Genomic DNA, 16609 nt, shown 5'->3' with positions numbered 1-16609 from the left:
CAGAAAGTGTCTCCCAGAGCACAGCTCTGCATTGAGCAAGGAAATTAAATCCTACAGAGATAGGGAAGCGCTGCAGTTGCCTGCTTTTCATCCTTCCCAACCGTACACGTCTGTCTGATGTGCTATGGGAACAAAACCCAGCCTAAAAAGCATTTTTTTTTTTAAATACATTCAGGTTGTTTACAGACCATCCAGGAATGTAATGGCTTTACATCCTGCACAAAGGAGATAAGCAGAATGAAAGCAAATACAGCAAGCCTGTGTTCTGATGAGGCATGTAAATAACTAGCAGATGCATGCATAACAAGATAATGGCACTGAAGTGGAGGACATTTAATTACAGCCATTCAGGCAAGTTATCCCTTCTCTAAGCTAATGCTGAATCAAGAGGAAAAAGTGCCTGTGTTTTGTGGTTTTTTTTTTTTTTTTTGAGCCCAGTGATCCTTTATAATCACATATCTAGTAATTAGAAAATTCTACTTTTTAAAATGCAAAGAGTCAAATGATAAGAGAGTTACATTATTAAAGGCACATATTTTAAATATAAATCAAACTTAAGAGTACGTGTGCCAGTTGTTCTTGGCCTTCAAATCCAAATTGTGACTTTTCATAACTGAATTGCATTGCAGGGCCTTCTTATTCTTCACCGCTTACTATAAATGCGGAGACTTGTTTCGTGAATTTGGTAATTGTGAATGTTGAGACTAACTCAAACTGAATTATGACCATACACCAAATGGTGAACATGGTAAATGTCCACTAGGTGGAGCCAAACCACCATGGACTGAAACAGCTGTGACACTGACAATTCAGTTAGGGTGGTAAGTGTGTGGAGATGAAGGAGGTGAGGAAGTGGCGAGGGGGAGAGAAATACAGACTGTGCCTCAGTCTGTATTAGCTTTTCTGACTGTAGTTGGGAGAAATGTTTCACACGCTCCCATCTGTGCCCATTACTCCCCCATTCTGCCCAAGCTCACTCCAGAACTGCTTCGGAGGGATTCAGAGGGGAACTGTGAAAGTTGACAGGTGTGGAGAAGCAAACGGTTCAGACAGACACATCCCTTAAGGGAGGATTTATTAAAGGGGATACTCTATATCCTAGTAAAGAGGAGAGGATAGAAGTTGATGAAGTACAGGTAGGAATTGAAGAGAAACAGTCCAATGAAAGAGATTCTCATTCAGTTACATCACATGAAAGCAGACAACTAAATATTGACAAGTTTTATAAGTGCTTCTATACAATTCTAGAAGGCTAAATACTAAGATGGGTGAACTTGAGTGCCTGGTATTCAATGAGAACATTGATATAATAGGTATTACAGAAACTTGGTGGCACAATGATTATCAATGGGACACAGTAATAACGGTACAAAATATACAGGCGGTCACATTGGTGCAGGAGTGGCCCTATATGTGAAAGAAAGCATAGAGTCAAATTTAATAAAAAATCTTAAATGAATCAAACTGTACCAAAGAATCTCTACAGACAGAAATTCTATGCTTGACTAGTCAGAGTATAGCAATAGGAATATATTACTGACCACCTGGCCAGGATCTCCCTGACATGTGAAATGCTCAGGTAGATTAGAAAGGCTACAAAAACAAAAAACCCAATAATAATGGGGGATTTGAACTATCTCCAGATAGACTGAGTACATTAATGTGTGCTTCTTGAAGCAGCTAGTTCTAGACCCACAAGGGGAGAGGCATTTCCTGACTTGATCCTAAATTCATCACATGATCTGCTCCAAGAGGTGAAGATAGCTGAACCACCCAGTAATAATGACCATAATGTAATTTAAATGTAACATCCCCATAGGGGAGAAAATACCAAAGAAACCCACCACAAGTAGCATTTAACTTCAAAAGGGGGAACTACACAAAAATGAGGAGGCTAGTTAAACAGAAATTAAAAAGAACAGTCACAAGACACAAATGCCTGCAAGCTGCACGGAAACTAATTAAAAACACCACAATAGAGGCTCAAATTAAATGTATACCCTAAATAAAAAAAGTAAGAGGATCAAAAACAAACAAACAAACAAACAAACAAACAAACAACCCACTACCAGAGCTAAACAACAGAGTAAAAGAGCCAGTTGTAGGCAAAAAGATATCATACTGGCAGGGTAGTGGAAGATGAGAAGCAGGCTTATTCCTAGCTCCCTTTTTTAAATAGTGGATGCTCTATTTATTGTGAAACTCCTCTGAAAATTAACCCTTTTCTCCACAGGCTCCAATGTAAGTAAGTTCCACTGCATGTGCATTGGGCACAATCTTTAAAACTTGCCATTCAATGCTTCTACTTTTATTTACAGTGTATTTACAGTATTCTTTATTCCTAGAATGGGGAAGCACCACAGATGTTACAAACAACATTTAAAGTTATATTACTAATGAAAAGGTTTTACCGGGCATAGCACCACATCGTATATAGTAGATCAGAGGAAGCACAGACAAAGGGGTAGTAGATTTAAGGATGTCGACATACAGTAGATTTAATAAGAAGGTTTGATAAATCAAGGGATCAAAATGGAAAAATAGAGGTCCTGTATTTGTGGAATATGGGTACAGATCAGACAAACTGAATTCTCAGAAAACAGATATCCTGATGGCATGATGGTCTTAGTGATTATGACTCAAGCTCACATACAAGCTCTACACAAATTTTCACTGGCTATGAACAGCCCCTTCTCTTCAAGCCTATCAGCAGCAATGAATACTTCAGGGATGGGACTTACGCTTGTGACTTTAGGTCTCACTGACCTCAACAACTGGCACAGCCTAACTGCACTGCATGCCCCACATCAGCAGCCTGTCACATCCTTGACTGCTACTTTACTTCTCTCACCCTCCCATCTGTTCCTTCTGCTAGACATATGCTAGGACATCCAATCTCCTAAAAATCAAATGTTTACTTTGTGTTTGGGTACATGCTACAACAAACAACATTATACACACACACTTATCTCCACAACATACAGATGTAACATTCTGCCTCTGAAATATACTGCTTGCAAGGCTACTTGATAAACCAGGAAGCTCAAAAGGTTCAAAGTGCATAAAAAGTACACAATATGTTTTTGTTTTTTTTAATATTCCAGTTATTTAGCTTTTTAACATGTTTCCACATAAAAGCCATAAACAATAAAGTACAAACTTACGATTCCATTCTGTACACTGAAGCCCAGCTGGTATTTCAGGTCTGGTCGTTTTATGAGGACGGTTGTAACAGGAGGACAGCTGACAATGTTCAGTTTCACCTGCGTCTGGTTCTTAAGACCCTGAAAAATATCCCAAACGTTAGCATTTTCTGAAGTAGTTCTAACTGGTGCTCACTGGAAGTATGTGACGTTGCTGAGCTTGAAACCCTGTATTCCTCTCCCCCTGCAGCTGCAACTAACATAGGACTGCCCATATGAAGGAACATTCTGCCACTCTAAATGAAAATTATCCTATTGATCCTGAGGAAAGAAGTCAGGGACTCTTTCCAAACTATTAGTTCAGCTGGCCATCCCAAAACCTTACCAACAATAACAATTCACTCTTATATAAATAGTACCTTCAACGCAAGGATCTCACAGCCCTTCATAATCATTAAAGGATGCAGCTTCAACATGTCTCATAATAAGATACTGTAATCTCCATTTTACAAATGGGGATAGTGAGGCCAAGGCCTTCTCTGCTCTAACAAATTATCTCAAATTTTCCAACCATCATTAACACCGAACCACCTCCAACAGCATTAGCAATACTGTGGGTCGTAGTACTGATTGGTTCCCAATGAAGATGACTGGAAGTGGAAACTGTAGGATGTACATTATTATGGAGGGGGTACCTGAAAGATGTTTCATTTTTATGACATGCCACCTGGTAGGGCCAATGGAAGAGAAGATCCAAAGTTTGGAGATGCATCTAGAAACTATGGTTGAGTTTCAAAGGGGATTTGAATGGCTAACAGAGGAAAGGAAAGAGGAGGCTAAAGGGGAACCTCAGGACTTGCAAGTGCATGCCTGGATCAGAGAACTGTAAGGATAGATTGCTAGATAAGGAAAGTGGCAGTGGAAGCATATGATTATAAGAACAAGGCTGAGGAAAAAACAGGCTAGTAAATGAGAAATAGAGCTGAGGCTCAGGTTTGCTGAGTTGGAAAATGAAAGGGAGAGGCAGGCTGGGAGAACAAGGAAGAAGAGAAGAGCTACTAGTCTACAAGAAGAGGGGAAGAGACAATGGAGATAGCTAGAGTTCAGAGCCCCAGGAGCTCTCAGAAGGTTGCAAGGAGGAACAGAAGACAAGACAATTTTTAGCCAAAAAGAACAAACAAAAGGGGGAATGCTGGAGAATTGCACCAACTCCAGAAAGAGGCAGATCTATGTGACTGGGACTCCCTATTAAGAAAAACGGACCAGCTGTCACCAGGGCTGATCCCAAGCACAGATGAGTGTTCTGTCTGCTGGGAGCTAAGATAGAGGATGTGGACATGAGGCTGTAGAGGATCCTAATGGGAGCAGGAAAGGATCCACTAATTGTCCTTCACATGGGAACAAATGGTACTGCTAGATTCTCACTTGGAAACATCAAGGAAGACTATGCCAGGCTGGGGAAGACGCTTAAAGAAAGGGAGACTCAGATGATCTACACTGGGATTGGTCCTGCTTTGAGCAGGGGGTTGGACTAGATGACCTCCTGAGGTCTCTTCCAACCCTAATCTTCTATGATTCTATGGCTGGGATTCCACCTGTCTGTAGAGAAGGAGAGTGAAGGTGAAACAAGATTATGATGATCAACAGATAGCTCAGCCAGTGGTGCTATGAGGAAGGCTTTGGGATGGTCAATCACTGCGAGGCATTCACAGGGACTGTTCTCATGGGATGGACTCCACCTGAGTAGGGAGGGAAATAGACTTCTGGGATGGAGGTTGGCATGTCTCATTAGAAGAACTTTAAACTAAGAATTCGAGGGAGACGGTTGGGAGAGACTCATGTAATCTTCACACATTAACCACGAGGAAAATCAAGTAAAAGAGGATACAGCAATGGATAAAGGAACAACAGAGTGTAGGAGAATAGACAACAAGAGGAAAGGCAGTGCCAACATCACTGACAGTAACAGTCAGGTAGGCAATACTGGCAGTAAAACGACTATACCTAATCAGGCGAAGAATCTGGGTGAAGCCAAGCAAAAACAAATAAGATGTCTGTATATCAATGCAAGGAGCCTGGGTAACAAAATGAAGGAACTAGAACTACTGGTGCTGGATATAGGGAGAACAAAAATATGGTAAAATAGTAGTCATGACCGGAATACAGGTATTGAAGTTATGTCCTGTTCAGGAAAGACAGAAGTAAAGGAAAAGGTGGTGGAGCAGCATTGTACATTAATGGCAAGGTAGACTGTAAAGAAATTAGAAGTGATGGAATGGGTAAAATGGCATCTGTTTGGGTCAAAATCATTTTAGGGAAGAAACATAACAGATAGTGCTTAGAGTCTGCTACAAATCCCCTGGGATCTGATGTGTAGATAGGGACCTTTTCAGTATTTTTAATTAAATACTACAACTAGGAATTTTGTGATTATGGGAAACTAATTATCAATATCCTCATGTAATACCAGGCACTCAATTTTACCCATCTCAGTACTTAAGACTTCTAGCACTTGTAAACAAGCACTTATAAAATTTGTCAATATTTAATTGTCTGCCCTCATGTGATATAATTGAATAGGACTCTCTTTTGTTGAACTTTTTCTATTCATTTCCTACCTGTACTTTATCAACTTCTCTCTTCTCCTCTTTACTAGGATATAAAATATCCACTTTAATAAATCCTCCCTCTAAGGGATGTGTCTGTCCGAACCATAGGCTTCTCCTACCTCTGTTGGCTTTTCCCCAGCCCTTAATTTAAAAACTCCTCTATGAACTTTTAAGTTTACATTCCAGTAACCTGGTTCCATTTTGGTTTAGGCATTGCCCATCTTTCCTTGTATAGGCACCTCCTTTCCAAAAAGATACCCCAGTTCCTCCCACTCTGCTGCTGGACTTCTGCCGGCATGATTTTTACTCTTGCAGGGTTGTGTGTGTGTGTTTTCTTTTCCCCCCCTTTTTGGTGGGGGAGGGGGAGGGAGGCGGGCAAGGGAAAGGAGGGGTTGGCCTAAATTTAGAGAATGTTTATTAGGTGTAACTGGCTGTCATGCTCAGTCTCTAAAGCCCCTCTGAAAGTTTCCTGCTCCTGTTTGCTAGCTCCTCTGGTTGTTTATGAACAAGGGATCCGAAAAGGATTAGGGATCAAAGAATGGCAGGTTAGAACCTCATGTGGAAGCTCTCAGCCTTGCAGGCCACTAGGCTCAGGACACAGCCCCTCAAATAGATCACACTATAAACTTCAATCAAGCAGATACACAGCAAGCAAGAAAGCACACAACAACGAAAACACTGATTTTTTTAAAAAGCCTCCAGAGGTGATCCTGACAATTACAGGCCAGTAAGCCTAACTTCAGTACTAGGCAAATTGGTTGAAATTATAAGTAAAGAACAGAATTATCAGAAACACAGATTAATCATATGTTGGGGAAAAGTTAACACGGCTTTTGTAAAGGGAAATCATGCCTCACCAATCTATTAGAATTCTCTGAGGGTGTCAACAAGCATGTGGACAAGGGTGATCCGGTGGATATAGTGTACTTGGATTTTCAAAAGTGTACTTGGCCTCTGACAAGGTCCAAAACCAAAGGCTCCTAGGCAAAGTAGGCAGTCATGGAATAAAAGGGAAGGTCCTCTCATGGATCAGTAACTGGTTAAAAGATAGGAAAGAAAGGGTAGGAATAAACCGTCAGTTTTCACAGTGGAGAGAGGTGAACAACGGTGTCCCCCAGGGATCTGTACCGGGACCAGTGCTGTTCAACATATTCATAAAAGATCTGGAAAAAGGGGTAAACAGTGAGGTGGCAAACTCTGCAGACAATAAAAAATGACTTAAGATAGTTAAGTCCAAAGCTGACTGTGAAGAGTTACAAATGGATCTCACAAAACTAGGTGATTGAGAACAAAATGGCAGATGAAATGCAGTGTTGATAAATGCAAGGTAAAGCACATTGGAAAACAGAATCCCAACTATACATACAAAATGATGAGGTCTAAATTAGCTGTTACCACTCAAGAAAGAGATCTTGGAGTCATTGTGGATAGTTCTCTGAAAACATCAGCTCAATGTGCAGCAGCACTCAAAAAAGCTAACACTGTTAGAAACCATTAGGAGAGCGATAGATAAGACAGTAAATATCATAATGCTATGATATCAATCCCTGATATGCCCACACCCTGAATACTACATGCAGTTCTGGTAGCCCCATCTCAAAAAAGATATATTAGAATTGGAAAAAGTACAGAGAAGGGCAGCAAAAATTATAAGGATGTGGAACAGCTTTCATATGAGGAGAGATTAAAAAAAACGGGGACTGTTCATCTTAGAAAAGAGATAACTACGGGTCGATATGATATATGTCTATCAAATCATGAATGGTGTGGAGAAAGTGAACAGGAAGTGTTATTTACCCTTTCACTTAACACAACAACCAGGGGTCACCCAATAACAAACATAAAAAAGAACTTTTTCACACAGTGCACAGCCAACCTGTGGAATTCATTGCTGGGGATGCTGTGAAGGCCAAAAGTAAAACTGGATATAACTGAATTAGGTAAGTTCATGGAGGATAAGACTATCAATGGCTAGTAGCCAAGATGGACAGGGACGCAACCTCATGCTCTGGGTGTCCCTAAACTTTTAACTGCCAGAAACTGGGACTGGATGACTGGTGGTAGATCACTTGATAAATTTCCCTATTCTGTTCATTATGTCTGAAACATCTGGCACTGGCCCTTGTCAGAAGACAGGACACTAGGCTATATGGACAACTCTCATGTTAATTTCCCAGATATACATTGGAGGAGAAGTGCTACTAATAATGGTAGGGCCCAGATAGTCGTGGATGGGTCAGCTGACAGATTTCTTCACTAAACAGTCACTGAACGAACAAGAAGAGGTGCCATTTTAGATTTAGAGTTGATAAGTAGAAAGGACCTCATAGAAGAGCTGGCTGTAGAGGACAGCCTTAGATTGAGTGATGAGGAGTTAATTCAGTTTAAACTAAATGAAAAGATAAACAACAATAGGTCTGCAACTAGGGCCCCTGATTTCAAAAGGGCAAACTTGAAAAAAATTGAGAAAATTAGTTAGGGATGTCAACTGAAGAACTCAAGGATCTGAATGTGGAGGAGGCTTGGAATTACTTTAAGTCAATGTTGCAGAAACTATCTGAAGCCTGCATCCCAAGCACAGGGAAAAATTCATAGGGAAGGCTGTCAGACCAAACTGGATGAACAAGCACCTCAAACTGGTTATTAAGAGAAAGCATAAAGTCTACAAGGAATGGAAGGGATCAGTGAGGAAAACTAACTCACATAGGTCAGAAAGTATAGAGGAAAAGTGAGAATTGCTAAAAGCCAGGCAGAGTTGGACCTTGCAAAGAAAATTAAAGCCAATGTTAATAGGTTCTTTAGCCATATAAATAAAAAGAAAGCAAGGAAAGAAGTGGGACCATTAAGAACTGATGATGGGGATTAAATGAATACCTAAATGACTACTTCACCTCAGTTTTTAATGAGAGTAATAAGGAGTTTGGGGACAATGGCAGGGTAGCTAATGGGAATGAGGATATGGAAATAGAAATTACCACATCTGAGGTGGAAGCCAAATTTAAACTGCTTAATGGGACCACATCAGGGGGCCCAGATAATATCTATCCATAAATATGAAAGGAACTTGCACATGGAATTGCAAGCCCTATAGCAAGGATTTTTAAATAATCTGTAAACTCAGGGGGTGTACTGTATAGCTGGGGATTGCAAACACAGTACCTATATTTAACAAAAGAAACAAAAGTGATCTGGGAAACTACAGGCCCGTGAGTTTGACCTCAATTGTATGCAAGGTCTTCAAACAAATTTTGAAACAGAGAGTAGTTAAGGACAGAGGTAATGATTATTGGGATAAAATACAACATGTGGTTACAAAAGATAGATCATGCCAAGCCAACCTGATCTCTTTCTTTGAGAAGATAACCGATTGTCTAGACAAAGGAAATACAGTAGATCTCATCTACCTGAACTTCAGTATATCATTTGATACAGTTCCACATGGGAAATTATTAGTTAAATTGGAGAAATCGGGGATTAATATGAAAATCAAAAGGTGGGTAAGGAACTGGTTAAAGTGGAGACTCCAATGAGTGAACTGTCAGGCTGAAGGAAGGTATCTAGTGGAGTTCCTCAGGGATCATTCTTGGGACTACTCTTATTTAACATCTTCATTAGAGACCTTACCACAAAAAACAGGAGTGTGCTAATAAAATTTGCAGATGACACAAAGTTGGGATGACACAAAGCAATACGGAGGAGGACCAGAATATCATATGGGAAGGTTTAGATGACCTTGAAAACTGGAGTAATAAGAATGGCATGAAATTTAATAGTGCAAATCAGGCACTTACGGACTAACAATAAGAATTTTTGTTATAAGCTGGGGACTTACCAGTTGGAAGCGCCAGCAGAGGAAAAAGCCCTGGGTCTACTGGCTGATCACAGATGACTATGAGCCACCGATGTGATACGGCTGTAAAAAAGGCTAATACACCTCTACCCCAATATAACGCTGTCCTCGGGAGCCAAAAAATTTTACCGCGTTATAGGTGAAACCGTGTTCTATCGAACTTGCTTTGATCCACCGGAGTGCACAGCCCCACCCCCCTCCCTCCCCGGAGCACTGCTTCACCGCGTTATATCCGAATTCATGTTATATCAAGTCGCGTTATATCGGGATAGAGGTGTATAATCCTAGGATGCATCAGGTGAGATATTTCCGGCAGAGAAAGTGAAGATTTATTACCATTATACAATGGGGATGACAGTATTTACCAGAAGTAGTTTTTACCAGGTAAATCATGTTTTTTAAACACCGCAAGAAAAACCAATTAGCCCCAATTTAAAGTATTTTCTATTTTTAAAACGGTTTCATTAACGCACACCACATTGCACTTAGTTTTAGTTACATATTCAAATTATGGTTACATCAGACGAGATTAATAGATTAATTTTGGATTGTGCAAATACAAAGTAAAACTACAGTGGGAGTAATACTAAATATATAATACTGAACATCAGAATGTGTACATTTTGGTTTGGTATTTTCTCAAGGAAGTTACACATGTCATGACTCATATTTCAGTTTTCAATATTATATAAACAAACTTCAAACACATTTGATTTATGAAAACAACAATATGCAGAGTTGTAGTTCGGAGCATTAAGCAATCAGAAGCATGCAAAGTTGCAGACTATCAGTCCAGGTCCATTTGGTCATGCACTATTCTGTAGCAGAAGACCAACTCTGATGTTGTGGACAGACCAAGCCTATTCCTCAGTTTTGAAGAGATGTATCCAAAGTTTGAAAAGATCTGTTCTATGCTTGCTGAACTTGCTGGATGCAGATGCAATTATTTTTCCCAGTTTAAACTGAGTTTAATCTGATATTTACCAGCGCCCTGTCCAAAACTAGTTTTTCCCAGGAAATTGCCAACTCTATTATACAACACACTGCTGAGACCTCATCTGGAATTCTGTGTGCAATTCTGGTCTCCCGTGTTTAAGAAAGATTAATTCAAACTGGAAACAGGTGCAGAGAAAAGCTACTAAGATGATGAGAGAAATAGAAAACCTACCTTACCAGAGGACACTTCAGGAGCTTGGCTTATTTAGCCTAACAAAAGGAAGGCTGAGAGGAAATACGACTGCTCTCTATAAATACATCAGAGGGATAAACATCAGGGAGGGAGAGGAATTATTTAAATTAAGGGCCAACGCTGGCATAAGAACAAATGGATATAAACAGATCATCAATAAGTTTAGGCTTGAAATTAGATGAAAGTTTCTAACTATCAGAGGAGTAAAGTTCTGGAATAGCCTTCCAAGAGGAATAGTGGGAACAAAAAAGTTAACTTGTTTCAAGACTGAGCTTGCTAAGTTTATGGAGGGGACTGTACAATGAGATTGCCTACTATAGCACATGGCCCATCTGCAATTGCTATTAGCAAATATCTCCAATAGCCGGTGATGGGACACTAGATGGGGAAGGCTCTGAGTTACTACAGAGTATTCTTTCCCAGGTATCTGGCTGGTGTCCCAGGTATCACCCACTTGCTCAGGGTTTTACAGGGTCTAACCCCTGCCATATTTGGAGCCAGGAAGGAATTTTCCCCCAGGTCACATTGGCAGAGACCCTAGGGTTTTTTTTGTCTTCCTCTTCAGCATTGGGACATGGGTCACTTGCTGATACGAAGTAGAATAAATGGTGGATTATTAAAATCAAGATTTGAGGATTTCAGTAATTCAGACAGATTATGGGCAAATTACAAGAGTGGGCAGGTGAAGTTCTGTGGCCTGCAGGGTGAAGGAGGTCAGACTAGATGGTCACGGTGGCCCCTTCTGGCCTTAAAGTCTATGAGAGTTTTAAGCACCAGGTGAATTCGACTTGCTCTGGTCAGAATTACATGGCACACTGCAAGCTGTCATCAATAGCTGGCAGCTGCTACTAACCCTGGTGGATATAAATCTGTACTAGCACCAGTGGCCAAAAATAATACAACCTGGGATTGTATCTTCTCTGGGGAACCTTCATGGGGTTACAGGGAAGATAGACTGCATCTACTTGATTCATCTCCCGACCTGCCAACTCTTTCCTCCAGTCCACCACCCCTTCCACTTGCACTATCCATCCTATGAACTGCGGAAGCCTTTCATTTGGAGTCCAAATGAAAGGCTTCCGCAGTTCATAGGATGGATAGTGCTGTGGATACAGCTGAGTTTCCCTCACACTGGTAAGTGTGGAGGTCCACATGTGATCCTCTCTAGGAGATATGTGCGGCGTGGTCTGGCTCTATTTAGTCTTGTGAAATACTCTTGCAGCTCTTCTTCCTTACATAATCTTCACTCACTTGTCCCTATTAAAATCTGCTCAAAGGAAAGGCCTGGAATGTCAGAGTCTATCTTGCACCAGTAAAACTGGAAGTATTGTTATTACACATATAAGTGTGAGACATTTGCCAGGCACTTTACAAAGACACAATCTCAGCCCTGCAGGGTCACACTCTACAAACATGCATGTATACAGATATAAGTGTTGGGTACCTTTATAATCCCTTGGCATGTTGCAAGAGGAAGACCAACTAAACTGGTTCCATTAATAGACATAATCTGGTCTCCAATGCTTAGTTTCCCTGAACGAGCTGCAGGGCCTCCATTCATCATGTTAGCCAGGATAACTGTGGGTAGGATGGATCCCCATCCTGATTCCACAATCACCACCCCGAGAATTTCTCCCTTCTGCTTTTCTAGCTGCAGCTGCAATGAAAATTTATACAAATCACTGTTTTGTTTTAATTACATTTCCTCTGAATTTCAAACAGTACTATTTCAGTGGTCAATTCATTAAAATTAACCATTTACAAAGAAAACTAAATCACTTTCCTATTAATCACGAGAAGTTACTTCAAAAGAGAGAGTCAATTTAATTGTTTTTAAAATGAGTACCTGTCACATATTCCAGTTTCTAGCACCCGTTAAATAGGATGCTCTGATTTTTTTTCTAATTCCTTTAAAATAATTTTTATAGAGGATCTTCTGCTCACCTGTTGTAATTCATACAGGTCTTTATAACAAGGGAAAAACTAAAAAACTACTGACTCTACATGGGAAACAGTGGAACTGACTATATATGATGTGCTTCATTAAATAAATAGAAATAATTTTCCTCACTGGAACACAGTTGCCAGGGGAGATCTTAAGACTTTGCAGCTAAGGCATTGGAATTTAAGAGTTCTAGGTTCAATTTCCAGCTCTGCCACAGACTTCAAGTGTGACCTTCACCAAGTCACTTAATTTATCTGTGCATCTTACCTGTTTGTACAGCACCTAGCACAATGGGGGCCCTAATCTCTGTTAGCCCCTCAAGGTGCTACTCTAATACAATGACATTATCTTCTCTCAGATATAGTAATCTTGGGGGTTACTTGTGATTACAGGATGTGTAATGTTTCTAACCAGAAGTGTGATTTTCAAGTTGAGGGTCTTCTTTAATAAAATACTGGATAAGAACATTTCCCCCCAAACAAATAATGCGGTGGCTGCGCTACTTGTAATAAGCAAGGCCTATTTACCACTGGAGGCTCAGTTGCATCACTACAGTTAGGTCAGCCTTCTAAATTAAAAAGAGACCCAGAAGGAGATTTCTTGTTTGTAAAAACCAGGAAGGCTCACTGGGTTCTGCAGAGGTTATCCCTGGGTTGACTGAAATGCAGCCAGAGTGCAACAGCTTCAGCATGATCAGACAATCCATCATTACTTGTAAACATGCTCATTTAGGAGAACTGGGAACCAAGGAGCAATGGGCAGCAGGAAGGGTAGCCACCTCTGAAGCATGCTTAAGCTCAGAGAAGTGATTATAAAACTGGCATCTTGGTGTTCCACATATTTATATCCAAGCAGTTCCGATTACAAGTAAAAACAAGATTTTCTAATTAAGTTTGTTTTCCCTTGTGTGACTAATTTGAAATATTTTCCAGTTGTTATGTGTACATAAACAATACCTTGTCAAGTCCAACGACTGTACCCGTATAAACCACACATCCATTTCTTTATCTTTTCTATCTGTAACTCTATAAATTACAATTTACGTATACCTGGATTGGTTTTCAGTTGAATATGGATTTTCACCTTCACTTCCAGTCACCATGATTAACCCAGAAATGACGGCATTTCCTACGTATAGGTCCAAAATCTGCATCCCTTATTTAGGCAAAACCCCCAGTGAAATGACATGACTCATCGCTTGGAAATAACATTTAGCATGTAGCGCTTTTCATCTTCTAAATGTTTTATAAAGCTCAATTAATTAATCCTCCCAATACCCTATGAGGCAGAGAAGTGCTACTACACCTATTATTTCACAGATGAGAAAACTGCGACAGAAAGATTAAATGATTTGCCCAAAGTCACAAAATGAGACCATTTTAAAATGCAGAAATTGTGCTTTCTGCACTCAGACCATTAGAACACAGGCCAAATATTCATCACACTGAAACCAAGGAGAGTTTTGTCATTACTTCAATGGAAACAGGATTTGGCCCCATGTGTCTCATTCTGTTTTTGAGGTGCTGAGAGACCTTCCTGCATGAAAGGTAAAGTATGAAATGTACACCATTATTATCAATGCAAGTCATTATGCTGACATGCCATGCTAAGCCTGGTATTGACTTAAGGGAAGTTCTCTCCACTTCATATATTACCAACAATGAAGATTCTGTAAACAGGTTTCAGATGGCAATTTTGCTGCTGTTATTTGTGGGGGGTTAAGGGGAGAAAGGCAGGACAAGAGGACAGAAACCAGGCTGCTCAATGCCACAGCTCTACTGGACCCACTTCATTGGTAGTAGTACAATTTGTCAGACACAGAGGGAGAAGATGCAGCTTTAAAAGTGCTATTTTTATTTTACGTAGTCCCTTTCCGAGCAGAAGTCCACTTTATCTTTGATAGTCAGGAATGTGTGGAGTATAAAATGAATGGGATTTGGAAGAGCTATGATATAACAGAAGCATAAGAGACAGCCATGCTTGTCCCACGCAGAGCCAGAACTCCATAAAACCCTTCTTTCATGGACTAAAAACAATGCTATATTAGGGCCAGTCTATGGTATTCAACCACCAAGCAGTACTGGTGATGGACAGAAGCCCCCTAAGCCCTAGAAGAGTTTTGCAATCTCTTCAAGAGACAAAATCCCTTCCCTCCCCTAGCAACTTCCCCAAGTACAGTGGGAATGCACACATTGCGCCTACCCTTTGTCATGATCCCACTTGCTCCTCGGGGGGATTGTATTGTGGGGGTGCCCAAGAGCAGTCCCTGTTCTGCCCAAGCACTTGGTCCCTATTCCTGCATGGGGAGCACCGAGATGGCAGACAGCTCACTGTTCCACCCATTGCTCTCAAACACCCACAAGACCCAAGAACAATCTGACGTTTAAGGTCATATTGTCTGTGTTTGGATCCTGTCCCATGATTTTTGTCCAACTTAATTAAAAACCATTACTTCTATGTCAGATGAATGCTCCTCCACCCTCAGCTTTGCAGGTAATATTTTGGAATCAGGCCTCTCTTCTATATGCACCTCCAACATTTAAATTAACCAGATATGATTTTATTCTAGAATGAGCATTAAAACACACAGTCTTAATACAGAAGATACACCAAAGATATCTTACTGAGATCAGAAATGTCAGCTCATTTACAGAGACGCTTAGTGCCAAACAGCAGATATAAAATCTATTAAAATGTAAATTTTCAAGGTTATTAAAACCTGATTATCAACTCCCTTATTATATCTACACCTCATTATAGCACGCAAGTAATTGACACCTGAAGCATGATGTAAAGGTATTATTGTTTCCCGCTTGTATGAAATGTAAATGTAATTACTATTATGATGGAGGCAGAAGGATCTTGAAAGTAAAGTGGGTAGGAAAAATAAAAAGCTCCTAAGGCTGAATACTAATAAAACCATTTATTTCCTATGCAAATGTATTCTTAAAATGCCAATTGAGTGCTCAGTGTGTGCATCAATATTAAAAATAAGAAAACTGGATTAACAATATGAAATAAAAATTAAAAAAAAAAAAAAGAATTTACCTCCTTGCAGTTCTCTGAATTGGAGAAGTGTATAAGATCATCATTATACATCTCCTGGGTATTGATTATGTCACTATATTCTTTCTGACTGAGATCCTCTGGATTAATTCCGTTGGCTCTCAGAAACTCCTGGTAGGCCACGCTGAAAGCCTGACCAATTGATTGAGCTATCAGCTGTGCCTGTAAAATAAAATAAGATGCAGCTGAAAAGGAGGAACACCACTCAGTAACTATGAACAGAGCTAATTTGCTTAAAAGATTCACCCAAAATGATACAGAATGCAACGATAATATAAATCTCTCTACAGCAAACTCAATACGGCAGACTCTTCACCTCTTGACACTTCTGGTCACGCCATCTAAAAAAAGGCATTTTAGAAGTGGAAAAAGTACAGAGAAGGGCAACAAAAATGATTAAGGGTATGGAACAGGTTCCGTATGAGGACAGATTAAAAGAATGCAACTTTTCAGCTTGGAAAAAAGAGATGACTAAGGGAATATGATGGAGGTCTATAAAATCATGACTGGTGTAGAGAAAATGAATAAGCAAGTGTTATTTACTCCTTCAGATTACACAAGAACTAGGGTCACTCAATGAAATGAATAGCAGCAGGTTTAAAACACACAACAGAAACTACTTCTTCACACAAGGTACAGTCAACCTATGGAACTCATTGCCAGGGGATGCTGTGAATGCCAAAGCTATAACAAAGTTCAAAAAAGAATTCAATTCATGGAGGATAGGTACATCAATAGCTATTACCCAAGATGGTCAGGGATGCAACCCCAGGTTCTGGCTGTCCCTAGCCTCTGACTGCCAGAAGC

General features: G+C 40.2%; 1 protein-coding gene across 8 annotated transcripts in view; it reads right to left on the bottom strand.

Moving 5' to 3' along the window:
- The window catches only part of APBA2 (amyloid beta precursor protein binding family A member 2), a 322283-nt gene that overhangs the window by 78204 nt on the left and 227470 nt on the right, over positions 1 to 16609 (bottom strand). For all 8 annotated transcript variants that reach the window (XM_034784918.1, XM_034784917.1, XM_034784914.1 and 5 more), the window contains 3 exons: positions 15785 to 15964; positions 12236 to 12448; positions 3165 to 3284 (listed from right to left, as the gene is read on the bottom strand). In XM_034784918.1, coding sequence (XP_034640809.1) covers positions 3165 to 3284; positions 12236 to 12448; positions 15785 to 15964 — 513 coding nt within the window. The remainder of the gene's footprint in view (positions 1 to 3164; positions 3285 to 12235; positions 12449 to 15784; positions 15965 to 16609) is intronic.

This window comes from Trachemys scripta, chromosome 10, assembly GCF_013100865.1.
Source record: "Trachemys scripta elegans isolate TJP31775 chromosome 10, CAS_Tse_1.0, whole genome shotgun sequence".
NCBI classification, from domain to species: domain Eukaryota; kingdom Metazoa; phylum Chordata; order Testudines; family Emydidae; genus Trachemys; species Trachemys scripta.
Note: the sequence above shows the minus strand (reverse complement) of the source record. Positions and strands in the feature narration are given on the sequence as shown.